The sequence below is a fragment of the Drosophila mojavensis genome, unplaced genomic scaffold (assembly GCF_018153725.1).
Source record: "Drosophila mojavensis isolate 15081-1352.22 unplaced genomic scaffold, ASM1815372v1 contig_19, whole genome shotgun sequence".
In the NCBI taxonomy this organism is placed as follows: domain Eukaryota; kingdom Metazoa; phylum Arthropoda; class Insecta; order Diptera; family Drosophilidae; genus Drosophila; species Drosophila mojavensis.
In genome coordinates, this window is record NW_025318726.1 from 1,426,040 (window position 1) to 1,448,493 (window position 22,454).

General features: G+C 41.0%; 6 protein-coding genes and 1 long non-coding RNA gene across 9 annotated transcripts; 3 read left to right on the plus strand and 4 right to left on the minus strand.

Moving 5' to 3' along the window:
* Nucleotides 1–213: 213 nt before the first annotated feature.
* LOC6572457 (myb/SANT-like DNA-binding domain-containing protein 4) lies at nt 214–1,715 on the minus strand. 2 transcript variants are annotated; one of them, XM_032733872.2, is made up of 4 exons: nt 1,343–1,715; nt 1,201–1,271; nt 864–1,146; nt 214–801 (listed from the first exon to the last, which is right to left on the minus strand). In XM_032733872.2, exons 1-3 carry the CDS (start codon nt 1,695–1,697, stop codon nt 865–867), a joined length of 708 nt encoding a protein of 235 aa, XP_032589763.1. In that variant the 5' UTR covers nt 1,698–1,715; the 3' UTR covers nt 214–801; nt 864. The 2 variants fall into 2 exon arrangements, with proteins under 2 accessions (XP_032589763.1, XP_001998565.1); XM_001998529.4 differs by having other exon boundaries at nt 214–805.
* A 123-nt stretch (nt 1,716–1,838) lies between these two features.
* LOC116804903 lies at nt 1,839–2,058 on the plus strand. Its single transcript, XR_004364937.2, has 2 exons — nt 1,839–1,915; nt 1,984–2,058. It is a non-coding gene; the product is annotated as an uncharacterized LOC116804903 (long non-coding RNA).
* An 870-nt stretch (nt 2,059–2,928) lies between these two features.
* On the minus strand, nt 2,929–8,341 carry LOC6572456 (protein polybromo-1). Its single transcript, XM_001998528.4, has 3 exons — nt 7,303–8,341; nt 4,214–7,243; nt 2,929–4,151 (listed from the first exon to the last, which is right to left on the minus strand). Exons 1-3 carry the CDS (start codon nt 8,243–8,245, stop codon nt 3,163–3,165), a joined length of 4,962 nt encoding a protein of 1,653 aa, XP_001998564.1. The 5' UTR covers nt 8,246–8,341; the 3' UTR covers nt 2,929–3,162.
* Nucleotides 8,342–8,542: 201 nt separating this feature from the next.
* Nucleotides 8,543–19,587, minus strand: LOC6572454 (protein Lilipod). The gene is made up of 8 exons (XM_001998526.4): nt 19,152–19,587; nt 12,430–12,554; nt 12,165–12,304; nt 11,865–12,095; nt 11,667–11,735; nt 10,165–10,676; nt 9,870–10,101; nt 8,543–9,800 (listed from the first exon to the last, which is right to left on the minus strand). Exons 1-8 carry the CDS (start codon nt 19,221–19,223, stop codon nt 9,592–9,594), a joined length of 1,590 nt encoding a protein of 529 aa, XP_001998562.1. The 5' UTR covers nt 19,224–19,587; the 3' UTR covers nt 8,543–9,591.
* LOC6572455 (tetratricopeptide repeat protein 12) lies at nt 10,714–11,751 on the plus strand. The gene is made up of 3 exons (XM_001998527.4): nt 10,714–11,175; nt 11,238–11,360; nt 11,422–11,751. The coding sequence occupies exons 1-3, from the start codon at nt 10,850–10,852 to the stop codon at nt 11,636–11,638; spliced, it is 666 nt and encodes a 221-aa protein (XP_001998563.2). The 5' UTR covers nt 10,714–10,849; the 3' UTR covers nt 11,639–11,751.
* A 62-nt stretch (nt 19,588–19,649) lies between the features above and the next one.
* LOC6572453 (complex III assembly factor LYRM7) lies at nt 19,650–20,398 on the plus strand. Its single transcript, XM_001998525.4, has 4 exons — nt 19,650–19,760; nt 19,824–19,967; nt 20,028–20,109; nt 20,166–20,398. Exons 1-4 carry the CDS (start codon nt 19,737–19,739, stop codon nt 20,330–20,332), a joined length of 417 nt encoding a protein of 138 aa, XP_001998561.1. The 5' UTR covers nt 19,650–19,736; the 3' UTR covers nt 20,333–20,398.
* Nucleotides 20,348–22,291, minus strand: LOC6572452 (peptidyl-prolyl cis-trans isomerase sig-7). 2 transcript variants are annotated; one of them, XM_001998524.4, is made up of 2 exons: nt 20,785–22,291; nt 20,348–20,722 (listed from the first exon to the last, which is right to left on the minus strand). In XM_001998524.4, the coding sequence occupies exons 1-2, from the start codon at nt 22,200–22,202 to the stop codon at nt 20,407–20,409; spliced, it is 1,734 nt and encodes a 577-aa protein (XP_001998560.1). In that variant the 5' UTR covers nt 22,203–22,291; the 3' UTR covers nt 20,348–20,406. The 2 variants fall into 2 exon arrangements, with proteins under 2 accessions (XP_001998560.1, XP_015021924.1); XM_015166438.3 differs by having other exon boundaries at nt 20,348–20,734.
* Between the last annotated feature and the right edge of the window lie 163 nt (nt 22,292–22,454).

Sequence of the window (22,454 nt, forward strand, 5' to 3'; positions counted from 1 at the left end):
TATTTCAGTAACAATAATATGTCCACAATAAAAATATTTTATTTTAATCAAATATAATTTTTATGCTAATCTAACAATAACTAATAATAAAACTTACATTAAACTCACTTAATGTTTAATGAGTGTCTTTTATTATATTTATTTTTATTAACAGATGTACTAGATTTTGTTTGCTTTACATGGATTCTACAAAAATATTTAACACAAATCGAATCTTTTATATCATCACTAATATATGAGAATATTTCGAAAATTTAATCGGCTTAACACTAGACTTAATTCACTAGGCATATAATATACAGAGTCACTCAAGCAATATTGTGATTGCTTAAAAGAATAAAAATAATATACATACTATACATATAATCATTAGGTCAGCCGAAGATTGATATTCTTGCACAAACATAAACTAGACATTTACATTTTCTTTGTATAATTTAAGACAAAACAAATTGAAGGATTGGAGATTGAATAGATTAACGAAATTTTAAGCCAATACGTCTGATAACCGGTACATTATAATGTCGCAATCGGCCGACTCAGATTTCTATAGCAAAAAACTGTTATAGAAACGATCGGTCGTACATATAAAATTTATATTGTCTTGCTATCGAAAGTGTAATTTAAATAATAATATTAACTTGGTAATAAAAGGTATGATGCTTTGAGCCAAAAATAGCAGTTAACCCATTTAGGTCAACCAGATTGCACTAAGACTGGTTTAGTATCCGCAAGGATATTCTATCTCCGGCAATCCGAAGTCGTTTAGCCATCTTAGTTACTAAACGTAAAATTCTCTCTCTCTCTATAATATAAGTAGACATTAATATATTGTTTTGGGTTATCAAAAATAGTGTACTTACATTATAAATCTAGTCTGGCTCTTTTCTCAAGAATTTCCAATTCCATCATTTCGATTCGTAGCTTTCCCTCTTGAACTTCTTGGTCCAGCCTTATCTTCTCTTTGAGCATTTCGTGATTATGTTTTTCCTGCGCGCGTTGGTTTTCACTTTTATAAAATTCTTGCTGAAGCAGCACTAGCTTAATCTTCTCCTCATCCAAGCTGCGCAGTGTTCTTGGATTCATGCTCGGCCAGTCGGAGCTTATATTTGCTCTGACATCTTTATGTTCAATCCGATTGCGGATCTAAAAAAAGCATAATTTCTTAAATCATGCACGTCCAAAATTATCTTCGCTTACGTCGTGTGTATCGGTGGAACTTCCAAACATTTCATCGTCCCCCTCGAAATGTATCTCATTTGGCACATTGGCTATAAGAGAATTGCAGAAATTAATATATTTAGAGAATTTTACCCAATTTAGATAATAAATATATACTCACACGAGTCGCTGTCGAATTGTTTGCCCAAGCCTGCAGTTGATTCACCCATTAAAGCTATATACTTTCCTGTGCCGCTGCGAAGGCTGTGATTCTTGTCGTCCCCCAGTTCGAGTTTGGACCTTCGTTTCATGTTTATAAACTTATCCCGTAACGCCTTCCATTCTCGGCGTATGCCTGTTCTGGTATAAAAGGTGTCTGCCATTTCCTCCCAGGCCTGCTCCTTCTGCTTCCACGTAGCCGCATCTGACTTTTTGTTTTCCAATATATTCTTTCTTTCATCGAGGAGTTCCATGAGCACTTGTTCCTCCTCCGCCGTAAAATTTTTGCCTCTTTTTTTCTTTTCCTCACTCGACATATTTCAATTTTTCCAATACAATACCAAAATAAACAAACTCAGCTGTATTTAGCAATTAGAGTGACCAGTCTGTGCAATCCGTCGACCAGAGATGCCAACTTAGCTTAATAGCGATTTAAGTAGCGGGAAATAAGAAAAAGGAACAAAGCTGAGCATAGAAATAACGAACGACTTGCCATTCGAGCTTTTAATAACGACTTTGGTTCAACCTATTAAAAGTAATACAAATAAATGAGTTTTAACTGCAATTAATACATAAAGCAATTCTAATGTTATTTTTTCACAGAAAACACATGACAGAATTGTGGAATTCAGGGATATAGTGCTCTCGATTCGTAACATTGCTAAGATTATGGGAAAATATAAAAATATGGAAAACTTACTCAAAGACCCGCCCAGGTCGTTCACAATTGATTAACAAGCGGGCCAAGCGACGAATACGGAGTAAGTTGCCATTGCCTATATCCACGAGACGTGTGCAGCAAATATTGAAGGGCTCGGAAAAGGAAAAACAGATCCTGAAGCAGGAGTTATTTCCAAGGGATAAAGCTGATCGATCACAGTTTCCCAGAAATATGCAGAGTCTTTAATGATAAGTATGAAATACTTCAATCTTTTTTATAAATGCTCAAACAGTCAGTTTAAGTGGAATTTGGAAATTTAATTAAGTCATAAAATGCCATCATTCAAGAATGGGACGCTTTAGACATCCAAATTATCTAAAGTCTGATCATATCAAAGACAGCAAGAATTAAAGTTTTGAACAACAAAGGGGGCTCCATTTAAAATTAATTTATGGTCTAAGCAAATTTTCAATTTAATTTTTTCGAGTTCTAAGATGCAAATTATAAATTTGTCTCGACTCGGTTTAAAATGATCGGCTCAATTGTTAGGGCATGTACACACACATACAAAATATAATTTGACCTACTCAGCAGATATTAGTTTAGATTTTAAACTAATTACAAATTTATGGGCTTTTCCCCCTCGTCACTATGTTATATATAATTATCATTATATATATATTGCCATATATGAGGTCTAGCAATGTAAAACCTCAGCACTTGTGATATTCAAAATAAACTGTTCTATATAAATAGTAATAAGAAAATAAAATCTATTTATAATCGATTCATAAATACTTCTGTATATAAAAAACATTACTTCCTTCTTCTACCCCTAATCAGAAACGGATATTTTTCCGAATTTACACAATCATAAACAAATGAAGTAAGTGTTATAAGAACAAGTTGTTTATTGTTTTTTTTGTTTTCTTCTTACCATATGTATAAATGATATATCGATTGTATTGCAGAAATCATAGGACATTTACATGCAAGTTTAACAAATGCATTTGAGTATATATGCATGCATATAAATACAAGTGTTTAGTTATCTTACAGTATTTCTTTGTTTGTATTGTTTTGACAGAAAGGTAAGCTGAGATTTTAATGGAGAACTAAGGTTAGTTGCAGCTGCGTCGGATTTCGAGTACGTCATCCAGCATGAAATTGCGTAAATGGCACAGGGCCTGCACCACATTTTCTCGGTCACGTACATCGGGGCCGAGCCAGTGCTCCGGCAGTTTCGTATTGCCCACCTGGTTGGGATGCACGTGCGTTAATGATCGCCGCCAATTGTTGTTGCAGGCACTGACACTCAAATGACTGCCCGTCTGCAGGCTCTCAATGTACTTAATATACGCCTCGGAATGGATGACGCGATTGGCACGGGGTGGCACAGTAACGAACATAGGCTCTGGAGGCGGTCCCGCCACAATGGTCTGCATCTGGTGTTGTTGTTGCTGTTGTTGTTGTTGCTGCTGCTGCTGCTGTTGCAGGTGCAATTGGTGCTGCTGTTGCTGCAATATCTCCGCGTTGAGCGGCGCCCGCGGTGACATGACATTGCTGGATGGCATCGCTAAAGATAATTGCGGTTGATTCTTCTGCTTGCGCGGTATAAAGTTCTTGCTTCGTTCTGCGATGCTAAGCGGCTTGCCACATTTGCTCAGATGCACCTCGCGCACATGCTTGACGAGACGCAGCACATTGGGGAACGCTTGTATCGACTTGCGAATACGAGGACAATTGCGCCACAGACAGACGTACTCCATTTCGACTCCCGCTTGCGGATGCCGGTTTATGTGCCCGGTGCCATCCGACAGGCAATGCTCGGTGCAGTCGGCCATTTCCTCGAACTGAAAGTCACATTTGTCCCACTGACACTCGTAGGTCAGCGGTGGACTAGCTTCCTGGCTACTCATAGAGTGCTGAGGCAATGGACTGCCGCAGTTTTGGTTATCGTCAAGTTCACGACGCATGGCGGCCTCTTCGTTCAGCTTGTTGGCGCGATCCTCCCAGCTTTGTTTGACGCTGGCTGGCAGACTCTTCCACTCGTTGCCCACCAAGCGCGAAATGTCGCCAAATGTGGCATCCGGATTGCTCTGACTTATACCTGTAAATGGGAGCAAAACTGTTTATATAGAGGAACTACTAATAGCTCCAGTCAGTACTTACCCTTTCGCACATCACTGGAGTAGAGAATATAGCCGGTGAGGCTCTTCTTGGTCGTTTTGACTTTTGCTTTAGAGGTAAGCGGCGTGGAGTTGATCGACGGTGCTGGGGACGATATTGCCACTATATCCGAGCTCAGGGACGGTGTGTCGCCATCCATGGAGTCTTCTAGCATGGCCAGCTCGTTCAACTCGGTTTTAACATCCTTCGTCGGTTTTATAGGCGTTTTAAAGTAGAAGATCTCATCCTCTGTAACCTCTGCGCTGTGCTGGAACTTGCGCAGGTTGCCAACTACCAGATTCCGCAGAGCCTTTTTCAGCTCATCGTAGACAGACTCGCATATGTACACATCACTCTCAGCGATTTCGGTTGGCCGGGAGCTAATGAACTCGGCATACTCCAGCACAGCGCATCGGCCCACGATGCTGATGACAGGACTCATGTCCTCAACAGTACTGAGAAGCAGCTCCTGGCGGTAAAACTGTTTGCCCAAAGCCGGCGTTGTTTCGCTGGGCGACAGCAGCCATGGTCCCTTAAAGTACGACTTGCCATTTATCTCCCAGATTTGCTGGACTTGGGCAACGGACTGCTTGCCGCTCTGCGTGGCCACATATACGTAGTCCCCGGTCTTGATGACCCCGCTGCAAATGGTGTTGTACTGCTGATAGTAGACGCTGTTGTCCTGGGCATTTGGTGGCGCGTCACAGATTACATTGGGCTTCTCCTTTTCGATTAGGACCTCCTGCATCTTAAGCTCTTCCAGTTCACCCTTGTGCTTCTCGATCCGTTCCTTGAACACGGACATCACACGCTTCAGCTCCAATGGCGTTTCGCGTGGCACAAATCTCACCGAGGTGTTCGTGCTCTCGCGCGACGTTGGCCAATTCTTGAGCTTCTTAAAGCAGCGTCCCTGCAGGTTGTAGCGCGACTCACAAACAAACACGTCCTTTTCGGGCAACCCATCCGGGCGTAGCTTAATATAGTCCCTGATATGCATGACGTAGCACATGCCCAACACCTTGTCCATGGATATGGTCTGCGAGATGCTGCTCTTGAATACCTCTTTCTCGAGGAACTTACGAGTCGTGACGTGATAGGTCTCATGGGGTCGCAGAAAGATTGAGGCCTGCATCAGCTTCTCATTGGTCGGGGTAGTCCACAGCCGCTCGATGCATGCAATGCTGGGAATCTTATTGTCTGGCATCTGCACGTATACGTAGTCACCAGGCGAGTAAACCTGCTGGTTGATTGTCATGCTTTCGCCTTTGGCGCTTGCATTGAAGTCCTCCTTCTCTTGCTCCTGGTCCTGCTCCTCTTGCATCAGCTTTTGTAGCCGCATTACCTCCACGTCTGCAAGCAATCTGTCCACTGTGAATGAGAGCGCCGGCGAACTTAATGTGTCCTTGCACAGCTCATCTCGCTTCCGTATGAAATAAGTTTGCAGCTCGATGGAGTCCTGGAAGACGTCCGAATCAGTGCGCGACAATTTACGCGCCCGGTCCAAGCAGGCAAATACATCCTCTTGGTAAACATCCAAACGTTTGTACGCGCCTTTGTCCAGCCGCCTCTTGATCAGGTCCAGAGAGATTCCGCGTACCTTTGCGCCCTCGCCCAATTCATCGTACTCGGGCAGCTCAGCCAAAGAGTCCGAGTAGCAGCGTCCCTCCTCATCCTGATGGTTGTAGACCGTCGAGAAGAGAGTTAAAAACAGCTCCTGAACAGCCAACTGAACATCGGGCAGTGCATCGCGCTCAGTGCGCAATTGCTGCTTCAGCTGCAGCGTCAACTGCTGCAACACCAATGCGTCCTTATAGATCTGCGAGTCGGGCTCATTGTATTTGCAGGCATTCTCGAGCATAAGCAGGAAGTCAGCGGCGATTTCGTCCACGCTTTCGTACGCAGCCTGCTTCAGTTTTTGGGCAATCCGCTCCATGTCCATGGGATCCTTTATGATGTCATAATATTCCGGATAGTCGCTCTTGGATGGCAGCTTTGTAAAAATCAGCGACAATTGCCGCTTGCCTTTCGGCTCTTGATAGTCGCGCAGCGTTTCATAGAACTGCCAGAGACGCTCGCGGTCAGCTAGCAGCGCTGCCTTTGGCTTCCTTCCCAGCTTATATTTCTGAAGTGGTCTCTTGACCTCAACCAGACCAGGAAACTCCTTGAGCTTTTCATTCAAGGCACGCTCTAGAGTATTGGCATCCTCGTATATATTGGAGCCCTCCTCGTTGTACTGTCGGCAATTGGAGAACATGAGCCGATAGTCAGAAACGACATCCTCAACAGTGGCATAGCGATCGGCCCGTATATTGTGCTCAATGGTGTTCATGTCGATGGGATTCTGTATTATGTCATAGTAATCCGGATATACCTTGCGCGGCGGCTTCTCCATAAACATCTCGATTGGCCGTCGGTTGCCCACTGTATAGTCCACCAAGTATTTTTGGATGCTGAGAATTTTCTTTTTGATGGCCGCGTTTATAGCAATGCGATTCGCTTTCGGTGAGTTTGAGTTATTTGACGTGTGAGCCGTGCTGGAACTTGAATTGACGCGTGGTCTGCCCGGTTTGCGTTTCTCTGGCTGCACGCTGGTTGTGAATGTTTCATCAGTTTCATCTTCGTCCATGTCGCTGGTTTCCTCCAGTGACTCCTCGACCAGCTTTGCATTCATGATTTTCTGCATTTTCAGTGCATCCTTGTGCGTGCGGTGCGTGATTGGAAATGCCTTCTTGGCATTGTCCAGCATCAAGTACAGGTCACCCGTGAGATCACTTATATTCGCATAGTCGCCCTTCTTCAGCTTTGTGTGAATTTGACTCATGGAAATTGGGCGTTTGATCAGCTCAAAATACTCCGGATGAAAGCGGCGTACTGGCAGCTTCCACAAAGAGTTACCTAGCGGCGGGCCGGTAACTCCCGGATGCTCCGAGGTGCCAGGAGCATTGTATAAATGATCAAATAATGCCCACATGGGACCCTCGCCTTTCTTGCTGGTCTCCTCATCGTCAGAGCTATCCAGTTCTTCTTTCAGCGCTATAATACAGAAGATATTATAGTTTATTTGTCAAAATTAATTGATTTGCCCAACATACCTGATATAGCAGCACTTGACAAGCTTTTTAGGCGTCGGACTGGCTTGACCTTGCCCATCTCCAGCTCTAAACGTCGCTGCGTAAATATGCGTTTCAAGGCTTTGGCGTCCTTGTAGATCTGCGATCCGGGCTCATTGAAGAGGCACGCATTCTTGGTCATTTGCAGCAGATCACGCTCCATTTCCACCAACGAGGAGTAGGCGTTCATTTGTATCTTGGTGGCGATCAGGCGTAAGTCAATGGGATGCTCAATGACATCATAGTAGTCCGGATAAATTTTCTTGGACGGCAGCAGCTGGAACATGCGATGCATAGCCCTGTCGCCAATCGGATCAGTAGCCGTCATGATAGATGCGAAAAGCTCTTCATACTGATTGTATTCCTCTTCAGTGTCGCCAGCACCTGGCTCAGTGCTGCTCGTCAGCCGACGCGCATTCCGAGGCGCACGCTTAGCACGTGGCTCCTCCTCCGCGAAGCCATTCGCTTCCATAATGCGCTGTCGATGCGTCTGTATGTGCTGCCACAGAGCCACTGCGTCCTGAAACTCGGGCGAGTCAGGCTTATAGAATGCCTTTGCATTGCTTATCAGCAATTCCAGGTCATTCATCATGTCGTACAGATCGTCGTAAGAGTCTGTTTTCAGTTTTTGTTGTACTTTTAGCAAATCGATGGGGTTTACCACCACGTCATAATAGGAGGGCTCCTGACGACGTTTAGGAGCTCTTATGAAGGTATCACACAGCATTGATCCATCTTCCTTCTTAATGTTGCGTATCGCGTCGTACAGCTGTTGGCACAGCTCTGTTGGGTCTAAGCGCCGTTTTTTTCGCGCCGTTTGTGTCTGCTGAACCGGTGACTGTTCTGGCGTCGAGTCGTCAAGCAACAGTGGATCTTCGTCTTGCCGACTTGATATTGAGCTAGCACGACGCTTACGGCTCAACATATTTATGAAAATATTGCAGTTCTAATTTAAAAATAAGAAATTTATGCGACAACGACGCCACCGGAAAAATTAGTGATGTCCACCATATAATGAAATGCAACTATCGCAATACGTTTTTGCAGCCCTGGAATATATCGATTGCACAGTTTACTCAAGAATTTGTAGGCATGCCAACTTGCCTTAAATACGATACGGTTTTGTTACCTGTAGTACAGTTATTTAAACATTCAAACTTTAACGAAAATTTGTGAGGGGCCAAACAATATACATTTAAACGACAGAAATAAAATAAAACAATTCCATTTTAAAAATAAATTTATTCTATTTATATTAAGATCACAGTAATTAAATAGTTTCCAACAGTCGAAATCGAGCCTTGAACGTTAGGCTAGTAAAAATAGAGCCGTCAAACTGAAAATAAATAAAGCTTGGAATTAATTTGGAGTCTCAGAGAGAATGATGCAAAATGCTGGGAATGCGGAATGAAAAAAGCCATTGAAGTTTAATTTTAAACTATTTTTATTTAAATTTTATCACATAACTTTTAGATGAATTTTGTTTTATTTGATTGGTTTTAGTATGCAATAAAAATGATGAAGGGCGCATCCCAATGTACGCCATATAAGGAACATTATTGTTAAAATACATATGTATATATATATATATTATTATAAATTATTCGTTTATGATTAAAAATGACAATGAGACGCAAGCGTAAAATAATTTGCTTTAAATTAGTACATGTACGAAAATTACTGAATAAATATTTATGAAATGGGGTGTCGATGCGAACGCACCGACGTTGACTAATAAAATTTTCAAAAACGCCTACAATTTAGCCTAAACCTATTCTGTTGACAGCAGTTTATGTTGTACACGAAGATTGTATATAAAATTAAATTTGTTGGATGTTCACATATGTGAATATCGTAGGTATGTGTGTGAGTATGTGTGTGTGGTGTGGATGGGTGTACGCGCATTAACGGGGAACACAAAATTGAAATGCGGCACGTACACCTCTGGGGACCCTATTAACTACAACAATTAAGCACAACGATAAACAGCGCCACATTTAAATATCAATATCAGTTCTGTATAAAGTGTATTATATTCATGCTGGAAGGTTCACCTCCACATTTCTCATCTCATCTCTCTCAACAGTCCATCTGGTTTGCCTGGCGACTAGCGGTGGTATTATTGCGATTACTCTTACGACTCAGATCGTAGTAATTGGCATATAAACTAGTTAGACTCTTCAGGGGCGACTCAACAAAGCGCCTGAGCAGCTGATCAGCGTAGCGCTGGCGCTGCCAGTGCGAGCTCTTGTTGCGCCGCCGTCTTAAATATCAGTTGATGAAGCTCATGTAGTTAGTAAAGAGCACATAGTTCTCCACTAACCGTGCACGGAGCTCGCGTCGCACCGTCGCCGTAAACTTATTGGCCAGGCAGAGTGCAGTCGTTGTGCCGAACACGAGATTGTACAACAGGACAATTTGAAAGTTGCCCAGCCACTCGATGGCACCAAAGTCCCCCAGCAAATCGAAGTTGGTAATGCCTAAAACGAAATAAACATTATGCATTAGCAAAAGCACAAAGGTCAGGTATCCCAGAGCTCAATCAATACCTATGATTCTGCTTAGCAGCGGCAGCGCCGAGGATAATACGAGCATGAAGCCGCAATTTAACATCAGCTGCGGCAGCGAAGTTTGGCGGCGTTTAGGGCGCACGTTGCTCATAAAGGGCATGCTATAGAAGCCGACCACAGAGGTGGCACCTAGGTAGAAAATTAGGCACACCTCCATGCCGGCGCCAACAGGTCCAAGTTTTGAAAGCGACGAAATGCCCAAAGTGAATTGCTGAAAGGAAGGTTGAAATATAATCAATTTTATATAAAGTTAAATTGCAAATAGAATCCTTACCCTTGTGCTGAGCGGCAGCGCCTTGATGCCTATGAGCAGCTCCAATGTGTTCTGCACCACCAGGAGTATTGTGACGGCCGTGCAGAAGAGCAGCAGCAGCATGGCCAGCGGATAGACGAAAGTGCGCTGAAAGGTGCTCGACTTGCGCAGCTTGTCCAACTCCTTGCGCTCGCTGTCCAGCTCCCTCAGTCTTTCGTTCAGCATCTGATGCTCGTCGACATTCCCGGCAAGCGTTTTGCGCTGATACAAATGCGCCAGAGAATGTTGCAGCAGTGGCTGCGGCAGATAGCTCGGTGGGCGACCGATGCCATTGGTCTTGGGCAGACGAGACCCGTTCGTCGCATCCAAAATGCTCACATTGTGAAGCTCAATGTTGGCGAGCTTGCGCTTTACGCTCGCTTCCTCCATGTAGAATGCGCTGAACTCCTCGTTCACGTCCCGCAGCAGCATGGGCCGCACCAGCACCTGGTTGACAACGCCAAAGAGCCGCACAAATCCGTACGGCGTGCAAACTGCAAATCGTAGTAAGCGGGGCGAAATATAACAAAACGTTAGTTCGTTTCCAAGGTGTCGAAACAAGCAGACAGCAAACAAATAAACAAACTAAAATTACAGCTGCCGGCAAGCGCTGAACGAGCAGAAATATTTTATTCCCAATACAATTTTCAATATTCACAGTCACAAAATGGAGCAGCAGCAGCAGCAGGACCACGATGACTTTGCTGATTTCGAGCAGACTCTGCAGAAGATCGACCAGATCTTAAAGGGCGAGCCCGAAACAGACGATGATCCGCCCAAAGCGAAGACGGCTGAGGACTTTGAACACATCGATGTGGATAAGGTGAAGTTGAAGGTGCGCGAGGATCGCACTGTGATCAATAAGCGAAGCGCAGAGCCGACCTCGCCCTATACCCCGGATCAGCAGGGCTTCATGAGGGAGGTGGAACGCGATGCCAATGAGCGTGCCCAGGCACGTGCCAAGCGTGAATATGAGGCGGAACTACAGCGCAGGCAAGTATACATAAATCATTGGATATTAAATGTGCAATAAAAGCTATCTAATGGAATCTCAGTCATGGAAACGAGGCATTTCGCAATGGCAACTTTGAGAAGGCTATTTTGCACTACAGTAAGGCAATAGAACGCGTCAAGAATAGCGCAATCACCTACAACAATCGAGCCCTGTGCTTCATCAGGTGAGTCATTCCCTTGAATAAGTGAATGTGAATTGAGTGTTTGACTATATCTGATTCGCAGGCTCCGCAATTACAAGCGTGCCATCGATGACTGTCAATATGTGTTGGACAAGCTGCAGGAGTCTAATCTGCGCGCCTGGCTGTACAAGGCCACCGCCCACAAGCGACAGAACGATGCCGAACTGTTCGAGGAGTGTGTGAATCAGGCACGCTTGCACAATCCCCAGCAGCTGGCGTACATCGACAAATTCATCGGACAGATTGATGACAAAATATAATGAGATTAGTTAAATGTATTGTACTTACTCAGCATAAGCATTACGCCCAGAAATGAGACACATGAATAAAGGAACGGCAGGTGAACACTGCCCAAATCTGTGAAGCGTAAAAAGCGGAAATTAGCAATGCATTTACATCCAGATGCCATCTACATGTGGTGGGTGCAGGCCGCTGGGCGATCAAGCGGAACTGTTTCCGTTTCAATCAGCTCTCGCTCCTACTTACTTAGAAACCAAAAGAACTGGAACTTTTCAATGCCAAACACTGCACTCAGTACGGCGGTCAGCACGAGCACAATGATGGCCATTAGAACGAAAACTATGAACGTCTCGTAGACTCGGGCTAGGATGCCCTTCTTGTGGCCCACGAAGCCCGTCGACTCGGAGAACAAATAGACAAAGGGCAGAAAGATGAACAGCGACAGATTCGAGAAGAGAAACACATGATTCCACAAACCTGCAACGAAAACACAAAGATATTATATTCAACAGAGTTCTCGTAGTTTCTATAACACTCTCTACTTACCCTGTATTAGGGAGCTGTTCAACCACTTCACGTAGTAGCTGTTGGGGTACAGTAGCAGCACCTCGTTGCTTGCTATGGAAACGGGCAGCAGCATAGCCGCACCCTCGGCCACGGCCAACGTGAAGGTGCACAACCAAAAGCTGCAAAGGATATCGTCAGCTGAATACGCATCGATTGCATTATTATTCGAGTTGGAGGTGGCTGACACGCGTCTCACGTCACGCTCAACCACCTGCCCGCCCTCTATACGACAACAATAAATTACCTTATGCGATAGACCAGAACTTCGTCCTCGTCGTTTGAGTAGAGATCGTCGCGATCGCGTCGTCTGAAGCGAGAGACAACCACATAGGAGCTAAAGTAAAGCAAAATGATGAGCAGCAAAAATATCTGCAAGAGAGAGAAATTTGCAATCAATAACTGGTCAAATAATTAATAAAAGGTAAATATGGTAGCAAAATCGTACAAGAGGCATTTCACCGTTCTCAAAAATATAATACGACTTCTAAAAAATATATAGTGGATTCCTATTATAATGGAATATGAAAATTATGCCATAAACACAGGTATTGAAATTAATTGTTGCATTTAGCTTTTTATGTGTTATTTTTGACACTTTCTAGGCATAATATGTTTATATTAAAATGATTTATATATTGTATAGGTCATCTATACTTAAGATATTTCCTCACTTCCTTATATGATTATTTCAAGGTTGTAATATTCAGATTGACAATTGAAAAATAATTGAGAATTTATTTAGAAGCATTAGAAGCCTTTTAAAAATATTTAAAATAATAAGTTTAAGTTTACGATGATTAAAAAAAAAAAAAAACAATAATTAATCGTTAAAATAAAATATTGTTGGATACTTATAAACAATAAGAAATGTATTACACAAGCATTATATGACTTCAAATAAATTAAAATTAATTTGAAACTGTTCAAATTTTAGTAATTACAAACAAATAATATCAATTCTAATTTGTTTACATAAAAGAATTTTTATTTATCAAATAGGAATTCCAGCCGTGGAGGCACATTCAATGCTTTTGTATATAACCCAATTATCAATATAAACAAACATTTAATCCAACAAGAGGCAAAATTGTGATCAAAGGTCAAAATAGATATTTCTTATCGGCAGCTGACGACAAGACGGCAGTTGTATTGATAAGGATTAGATTGAATGAAATGAAAGCGTGGCAATAAAGCATTAGGGTTATGTAGATAAAGCTTTGATTAATTACGAGAATAATGAAATAGCTGTAATAATATTAATATAGTTAATATAATAATAAATTTAGCAATTATTATGGCGAATGTAGAATATATATCATGTATTAAAAATTTATCAGAATATGCTTTTTAATTACCTATCACTACTGCATTTAGCTGCTAAACTTGCTTAAATTAATATTATATAGACAATAATTTTGGGATCAAAGATGGTAAGCAGTGAGTCAACTTTAAAAACTGTAGCATATATATTTTTAATGATTGTCAAGCCATAATAGTTGTACTTATGTAACCTTGACCTTCACTATTACAATACATATACAATCGTATTATATATAATAAGTTCCAAGTTTAGTAGTATGAGTTGTAAAATATTTAGCAATGCTATAGAACTTGGGTTTACATTTATTAATATCATCTATCTATTTCATAATGTCATCAGTCGCTTTGTTTTTATACGATCAGAAGCAGAAGCTTTGAATGAAAACAAAATGTTTCTTCAATATCAGCAATATATTCCTCAATTAAATGAAAGTAAAAGTAAATTCGGAGCACAGGGGAAATACTTATGCCTATATATACACATACATATGTGTATAAGATAGTTACCAATGATTGGTACTTTTCAAAAATAACTAACTTTGAATATATACTAATATAGATATAAATATAATTTATATACACTTGAAGTTAATTTCAAGTAGTTATTATTTTAATTTTCTTTCAATTCATATCAACTTGGTCCACTTGAGTGCAATAGCAATCAATTTGTTTTGGCGACAATTTCCTTAAAGTCTAAACTCAGATGCCAATTTAAAATAGCTAAAGTGTATTCAAACACACATAGATAACCAGCGACACTAAATAATGAATAAATGGAAAACAGACGCCTAGCGCGTAGAGCACACGTCATTGCTTTTTACGCTGTGAAAAATTAAAAACGACAAAAAAATAAAATAAAAAATAGAAAAAAACAACAAAAACAAACACAAAAGAATATATGTACAAGCATGAGCAAATATGCAAGTATCATTAATAAAAGACTTTTTTCATGTTCTCAACAGAAACAGAAAAAACCAACAAAATATCTACAAAGCAAAAAAACAATAAATACACAATGTCTCGAATGGCTGTTTGTTTTTATTTTTTTCTTTCCTTCTACAATTACGTTCCCTGATTCTTGGCATATAATGAATACCACAACATAAACAATAGATGAGATATATATAGACATATATACATATACATGAATATATAATAGATGTCGTATATGCATAACGGTGAGGTATGACAGCTTGCAATGAATTTAATGCTTCAATGAGACCAACAGCGTTGATTGGGATCGATTGATTTGATTGAAAGAATAATTACGTTTATTCTAGCTATTTATAGCACTATATAAATACATTTATTGTTAATTAAGTCTCTTTTTCTCTCTCCTTCTCTCATTGAATATTACTGTGCGTTTATTTATAAAAACCAAAAAGTATTTATGTAATATGAAGAATTATGTGACGTTTCGCTTTTTATTTCAATGCTGTTGAACTTGGAACGCGTGGAACGTCCCGCAGTTCGCTTTTAAAATAAAACCCAGAGATAAGCGCTATTAAATGCCAAGTCTCGGTCTGGCACGAATACTGAATGAATATGCTTCAATACGGCGATACGAGCACATTTGGAATTCACAAGAACAAACCGCAGCTCAGCTGTGTTCAGTTGCCAGAGAACACTTGCGGAAATCTTTACGTATTGTTACCCAAGCGCACTTGTTGTATAAGCGAGCGTACACGACTCCGCGATACACTCCACAACAGCCTACACAACAGCTTGTGTGGCAGTCAGTGCATCGCTTTGGAGCTCTTGAGTTAATCAAGTTGGTTAAGAGAAAGACAAACTTCACTTATCGATTTCCTTTAGATGTTAATGAAAAAGCCAAAGGCTGAAGAGCCAGGGAGAAATGTCAATTTTAGGAATTCTATTACAATCAGTTGTAAAGGACATTAGAGTGTCTCATACTCTTTAAATATAAAATATTTACTGACTAGTGAGTGTCCTAAGGGTTTTACTATGTCAACTTGTTTGCTAACGACCATATGTTCTAAATAAATTTTATTAATAAAGCTTCTTGAGCATGAATATGACATAACTATGTATATAGATATTTGCTAAAGCACATGTCTCTAGTATTTGAAATGCGATCAGGAAATCCGAAAATAATAAGTATATCAAAAATCTCTAGCTTTTATGTGATCTGAATAAAATTAGAAACAATTTTATATTATTATAAATTTTTATTGATTACAAAGAAATGTAAAGAGTATCGGATAAAATGATAAGCTCGTACTGTGTATTCATATACAGGCGCTCAGACGGTCACAGTTATATCGACTAAGCTCGTCGTCTTGATCTAGAAAATATGAACTTTATGTGTTCTGCCACGCCTCTTTCTGCCCTAGATTAACAAAACCCATTAGTCCGTAAATTCCCCATTTCCAATGAGTTCAGGGTGTAATGAATACATTAATTATGGTAATGTTGGTAAGCAGTTTATGACATCGAATACCTGAATTGGCACGTGTTCGGATAGGACTACTCTATTATAAAACTATATAAACTAATTTCTGTAGTATCGAGTTACAGATATATATCCTATGATTATATAATTCTCAATCAACATTCCAGATGAACCTTTTCACATGCTAGCACTACATTCATATATTATATATCTATAAATAGAAAAATATTTAGAATACTTAGATATAAGACATTATAATAATACGTCTACAAAGTCACGTATTTATTGAGATAACCTGGAATATCTCTAACTCGCTCGTTGCCCGCTTGAGCTGATGGGCTCAACAAGTTCTGCGAGTTGCATTGGCCAAGTTAACGCACCGAGTCAATGACTTGACATGAACTCGAGATGAAAATACGCCCAAAACGACGACGCAAAACTTGGCTATAAATAGCGATGCATATATTCCGAATGGAAGAGGGGCAACATGAACCAGAGGCAGCGACAATCATAAATGTTGTCTAGGCGGCATGCTGCTGCTGCTGCTGTGGTTGTTATTGCTGTTTCTGTTGCCATGCCGTTGATGTTGTGGTGCAACAACTTTACCGGTGAATGGTGGATCCACAAATACGTTTCGCACGCTTCCATTAAGTGAAAGATGTTTTGCAAATGGCCAAATAAACTATTATTTATTTTCCAGCCAAACAATGAGAAATAATGGACAGATACTGCGAAGGCTTGTTTAAATTTCAGAGAAGTGTCCGCTTAAGCGGCATTGTCAAATTGAGCATATATCCGATTGACTTGGCATTCAACATTGGTTTATATTTGGGATGATGACTATAAAGATTTGCAGTTCAATCTAAATGATTTAGAGCTTCAGCTTAAAGTTAACTAATTCTGATAATGACTCTAGAGATTGTAATTTGAAGATTGGTTTATATTTGAGATGATATTTCTAGTGATTTCCAACTTAAACTTCAACTGTTTTCCATGTACTGTTTGAAAATATTGTATTAATGTATTGATAATGTTAAACTAAGTATTTTTTCTCAGTGTGGCCGAAATTCTCACATAATAGCATTTTTATACCCTGAACCCATTGAAAATGGGAAATCAGGGTATAATGGTTTTGTGAAAAGTATGTAACAGGCAGAAGGAATCATCTCAGACCCCATAAAGTATATATATTCTTGATCAGGGCGACGAGCTGAGTCGATATAGCCCTGTCCGTCTGTCCGTCCGTCCGTCCGTCCGTCCCTCCGTCCGTCCGTCCGTCCGTATGAGCAAAAGGATCTCAGAAGATATAAGAGCTAGAGAGCTGAAATTTGGCATGCATACTCGTGTATACCATAGGCAGTACAAGTTTGCTTTATTTTTTCGATAACTTGTCCGATAAATTTTTTATCGAGAATAATCGAAAAATCGACTTTGTTTTTTCAGCCTAATTTGAACACTTTTAGACCTGGAGACTTCAAATTTGCGTTGTATATAAAGTCAATGGATACAAAGATTTTGTAATTTACAGATTTTGGATACCACGCCCCATTCGCCCCCAATTTGTCAAAAACGCATTTCAAGTACTAGAGACTTGTGCTTTGGAATGTACACACATTTTAGCCATATGATTACGCTTTGAAAGTTTCATTAAGATCATACGTCTACAAAAGAAATTATTCAACAAATAAATTCTCATAATATTGCCCACATTGCAGCGCAGCCCAAGCGCAGTCGCTGCTTACTGCGCTGTTAGCAGAGCGCGTGCTTATAAGTGCATGTGTATGTATGTATGAATAAACGAAGTCCAGAATGATTAGAATATCAGCTTGGAGGGTTCAGGGTATCTCCTAGTCGAGCAGTCTCGACTGGAGCCTTCTTACTTGTTCACTTTTCAGTTTGCATAGCTTAGACTTGACAGTTTGAGAGTATTTTTACGAAAATCCCTATAGGTAGAATCTTATCTTGACCAACCCCAACATGTCTGATGTGACACCTACTTATAACAACACTCGAATGACATTTCCACTTATCTGTATAAAGAAACGCCGCAAGAGTATTTAAGCTTCGGCATGTGTACCGAACATCGTTCATTTTCGTTTCATTTTCGATTCTTTTTTGAGGGGTTCCTGCATGGGCGCTTTGACCAGGTTTTTGGGGAGAGCATTGTGAATGCGACACACGCACTCTAATTGCTGCTGACCCACATACCGCCTGACATTATTCAATTTTCGTTAATAAATGCGGTGTAAACTGAGAACAGTTACAGCAACCAACGGCTACTGGTTTCCTGTTAAACTTTGAATAAAATTCTAAAACTATATATTGTATTAATTATAATAAGTAAACATACATGCACATATATAAGCATATGTATATATAGTATATCTAAGCAATTGTGCGATTTAAACAAACGAAATGTTTATTTTTAGCTGCATAAACATCGCACTGGCAGACATCAACTTTTCGTGTTGACTCTCTGTGTATAGTGTGTCAAGCTGAAAATACTGAAATATTTGTGAATTGTCCGCCGTGGCTGCTATTGTTTAAACAAAAGACAACTGCCACACTTGAACTTAATAGATTGGGCACGAATCGCGGCCATCTGCCCCGCACTTGAACCTGTTAGCAAGTGCAACAATTTTTCGAAATTATTTCAAATTTGTTTTGATTCGTTTCGTTTGCGCAACGCCTTGTAAACATTTATGCATATATGTATGTGCATATGTCTGTATGCTTATAGATTTAATTACAAGCCAAAATGTTTATTAATATACCGAAACACTTTCACTTGTTGCTGCGCGTCTCTTTCTCGTGTGCCGTTTTTATTAATTTTTGCATTTTACAGGTGCTAAGTTTTTACAGACGGCGCCTCATAAACCGTTGGTCATGCAGTTAACAGTCGAGCAGGAAATTAGTTAAGTGGCAACTTAAATAGTAACTTAGCGATGTCGGCGACTATCACAATTTTATATATTTTCGCCTCGTAAATCGAGCAGCGCCCAGCTGATAAGAACCATAAACAAAACGAAACACAGACACACACTTTCGCACACTCACACACATGCAAGTGTTTGTTCGACTGTAACTGTGATTCGCGACGTGTACGCTGCTGTACCAACAATAATTGTTGCAGCTGCAACAATAACAATAACGTAGGCAGCTGCATCCCGTTAGGGGTGGAGTTGGTGGTGGCACTGATGTAATGTGACGTCACAGTAGTTGATGCTACTTACAATGTGCTCCCGAACTGTATTGTGGAATAATTGCAGCTTCAGATCTGTCACCTCTTCCTCTTCTTCCTCCATGTTCTTGAGGAAGAAGCTTAATTTGTCGTTTTGAGCCAGTTTCGTGCTGATTTTACAAGGCCCGCCCACGCCCTGGAATAGTTTATTCGGCTCTTGAGTGAGGCACGCACACAATTAAATGGCCAATAGTAAATAATTTCACTTTTCTCCCGCGTACGCACGCGACCGCAGTCCGGATAGATATATAGATACTTGTTGTAATTGCGTATTGGTTAAATTCGTGTTTGCTTTCATTGCCGTTTTATACAATTTTTAAATAAAAATAATTTTGACTTTTTAGCTGTACAGCATTTTAGCTATGCCCACTATTCCTTCGCGCCGAAACGACCGTCGTACACAACCATACAACGTAAAAAATTCTTTCAACTGAACTGGAGATGTCAAAAACAAAAGACTATCGACCGAATTTACGATAGACACATTCGATAAATTAACAACTTGCAGCTCTGCAGTGCTTTAGGGTTGCCTATCACACTTAAATACCAGCTGATTGTCTATTAATGACGTAAAAAAATGTCCCAGCCGTTGAAGCGCCAGGTAAGTTTCTGATTTTTTTTATTTGATTGATGAATATAATATTTACTTTTATGATACCCACAGGTGCTAAGTGCGTTTAAAAAGCTCCATCGCACGAGGCAGTATGTGTTTCATGGGGATGACAGGGCCTTAGTGGCTGGGCGGAACAAAATAAATGAATCCTTTCAGCAGAACCGCAACGAAACCAATGAAGAGGAAATTAAAAAGGTGATATCCGCATTTTAGAATCATTTAAAACTTGATCTATATCGTGTTTTATAATTGTAGATGATTAAATTAGCTGAGGAAGTAGACTACGAGCTGCGCACGAATGTAATACAGGCTAAACAGAAGGAAGACAACGTCTTCGGTAAGTAAATATTACATAAATAGATTCCCATTCACTCAAGGCCACAATTCTTCCAGAGCTTCGCATTACGCCAGAGACAACACGCCTGGACAATGTGCCTTTCAATCCCGATGTTGTCATTGAGGCACCGCGCAAACGGCGAGGCGATAAATCTACAGGCTGCTGTGGAGGTGGAGCAGCCATGGCAGCGCTACAGGCCGAGATAGACGCGCGCAATAAATGAAAATAAGCTTTGTGATTATTGGCAAACTAGACTAACTAAAATTATATGTATTTCTTTTAGCAAAAAGTCAGTCATTATTTCTTATGTTTCTTCTTCGACTTGTGTTTCCTCTTTGTTTTGCTCTTTTTCTGCTTAGACTTGCTTTGTTTTTTGCGTTTGCTACGCTCATCCGAGGAGCTTTCGTCGGAGCTATCAGTTGAAGATGACTCACTGTCTTCAGAGGAGTCGCTCGACTCCGAGCTACTGGATTTTGCTCGCTTTGATCTTTTCTTAGATGCTCTCTCCTCTTCCACAGCTGCACGTTTCCGATCTTTTGAGACATTTTCTGATTCCTTTTCCTTATACTTTCTTTCCGCTTGCCGTCGCTCGCTTTGTGAGTTCGCTTGGGTTCTAAATGAAGGCCTTTAGATAGATGTTACTAAAACATTTCCATATCATTTTAATTTACTTACCTGTGATGCCTGTCCTCACTTCTATCACGTTGGCTTTCTCTACGTCTGCGCTCTGGCGAGTATCGCGAGCCTCTGTAAGGCGATGTGGGCCTTCTGCGATCTACGTTTCGGTCATTCGACCTAGATCGTCGTCTTTCGTATCGTTCGTTATGCCGAATATTGGTTTCCCTTGATCTTGAACGTTGTGTATTATTGCGTCGGCCACGATCTTCGCGTTCCCTTTGCTCCCTATGTCGTTGTTCACGAGCCTTTCTCCGTTCTTCCGAGGTTATTTCTCTGTTTTGTTCGTCGTTTCGTTTTCTATCGATACGTCGATCTCCTTGTCCTCGCCGATCTTCTTGTCCCCTCTTTCTCGGTTTGCTCTCGTGTTTCTTGCCATTGCTTTCCCTCAAGTTGTTAAAGTCCAATTGGCTACCATCACCAACGACGCCTCGTCCCTTCCCCCGCCACGTCACCTTAGACACAGACTGAGAGAAGTCCACGTGTATGCGGCGATCGTCAATAAGAACATTGTCCATTTTAAAATAGGCCGCCTCGCATGACTTCTGATCCTCAAACTCTACAAAGGCATACTGCAAGGAGTCACCTGTCTTGCGGTCTCGTATCACTTCGCAACCTTTTACAACGCCAAAGCGGCTAAAAATTATTTCCAAATCGTCGTCCGTAGTTACGGGATTGAGTTTGCACACAAAGAGCACGTTTTCTGGTGGCGCCATCTCGGCATCTGGCAGGTCACCCACAATTTCCAGAATTGTAGCACGAGCTTTAGCCTCACGCTCTGCCAACATCTCTTGCATCTCTTCCATGGTTTTGCCGTTGGTTTCATCAATGTCCTCGTCGGCCGCGATGCGTCCATTTTGGAGTCTTTCGGCACTGGGAGATGGAGAACGGCTAGGCACTTGAAAGCCACGAGGATTTGGAAATGGATCTTCGAGAACGACAGTATGCGTTATGCGAATATCCTGATAGGGTCGAAAATTGTCGTCCACAATGGCATCATTCAACTTTCGCAGTACTTCATGGCCCTCTACAACTTCACCTATAACGCAATGATTGCCATCCAACGAAGTTAGATTTTCACCGAGTGTGAAAAAGAACTGTGAGCCGACTAGATTTTTGCCGGCACTGACCAACGAGAGCATGCCCGCACTTGAGTGGTGTATTTTCGGTATGTATTCGGCCTCGAAAAAACGCTTCTGCATTCCTTCCACAACGCCCCAAACGGAAGAGCCGCCATTTCCAACACCACTGGGATCGCCGGTTTGAGCTATGAAGCCTTGCTGCACAGTATGAAACAGGTTGTAGTTGTAGTACTTTAGCTGGCAGAGTTTAATAAAGTTGAGGCAGGCAACTGGTCGCTCGTCCGTGAAGAGGTCAACTGTTAAGTCTCCCAGTGTGGTCTCAATAACCACCGACATAGTAGGACTATGCAAAAATCCACAATTATTTACAGAAACAAGCGGGAGGAAAGTGCTTTACTGAAACAATGTGACCGTACACAGCAATAAAAAAAAATGTATAAATAATAAGAATACACTATAATTCGAATTTCACCGCCATAAATCATTTATAAATCCAAAATTAATTTAAATGTATTAAATGTTCTTTAAAAATAGAATTATACTTTAACTTTGTATTTAAAAATGGTTTAATTTATATTAGTGAGCTTC

Bases quoted from the DNA above. Each gene is read 5' to 3' on its own strand.
- LOC6572454 (XM_001998526.4), bottom strand. From the start codon at position 19,223: ATGGAGGAAGAAGAGGAAGAGGTGACAGATCTGAAGCTGCAATTATTC. The intron at 12,096-12,164 runs GTAAGTAGAGAG...TTTTCGTTGCAG, and splicing joins GAACAGCTCCCTAATACAGG to GTTTGTGGAATCATGTGTTT. The intron at 10,677-11,666 runs GTAAGTACAATA...TACGATTTGCAG, and splicing joins GGGCGTAATGCTTATGCTGA to TTTGCACGCCGTACGGATTT.
- LOC6572457 (XM_032733872.2), bottom strand. From the start codon at position 1,697: ATGTCGAGTGAGGAAAAGAAAAAAAGAGGCAAAAATTTTACGGCGGAG. The intron at 1,272-1,342 runs GTGAGTATATAT...ATTCTCTTATAG, and splicing joins ACAATTCGACAGCGACTCGT to CCAATGTGCCAAATGAGATA. The intron at 1,147-1,200 runs GTAAGCGAAGAT...TGCTTTTTTTAG, and splicing joins GTTCCACCGATACACACGAC to ATCCGCAATCGGATTGAACA.
- LOC6572455 (XM_001998527.4), top strand. From the start codon at position 10,850: ATGGAGCAGCAGCAGCAGCAGGACCACGATGACTTTGCTGATTTCGAG. The intron at 11,176-11,237 runs GCAAGTATACAT...ATGGAATCTCAG, and splicing joins GAGGCGGAACTACAGCGCAG to TCATGGAAACGAGGCATTTC. The intron at 11,361-11,421 runs GTGAGTCATTCC...TCTGATTCGCAG, and splicing joins CGAGCCCTGTGCTTCATCAG to GCTCCGCAATTACAAGCGTG.
- LOC6572456 (XM_001998528.4), bottom strand. From the start codon at position 8,245: ATGTTGAGCCGTAAGCGTCGTGCTAGCTCAATATCAAGTCGGCAAGAC. The intron at 7,244-7,302 runs GTATGTTGGGCA...TCTGTATTATAG, and splicing joins GTCAAGTGCTGCTATATCAG to CGCTGAAAGAAGAACTGGAT. The intron at 4,152-4,213 runs GTAAGTACTGAC...TCCCATTTACAG, and splicing joins CTCCAGTGATGTGCGAAAGG to GTATAAGTCAGAGCAATCCG.
- LOC6572452 (XM_015166438.3), bottom strand. From the start codon at position 22,202: ATGTCGGTGGTTATTGAGACCACACTGGGAGACTTAACAGTTGACCTC. The intron at 20,735-20,784 runs GTAAGTAAATTA...ATCTATCTAAAG, and splicing joins AGTGAGGACAGGCATCACAG to GCCTTCATTTAGAACCCAAG.
- LOC6572453 (XM_001998525.4), top strand. From the start codon at position 19,737: ATGTCCCAGCCGTTGAAGCGCCAG. The intron at 19,761-19,823 runs GTAAGTTTCTGA...TGATACCCACAG, and splicing joins CCCAGCCGTTGAAGCGCCAG to GTGCTAAGTGCGTTTAAAAA. The intron at 20,110-20,165 runs GTAAGTAAATAT...CAATTCTTCCAG, and splicing joins GAAGGAAGACAACGTCTTCG to AGCTTCGCATTACGCCAGAG.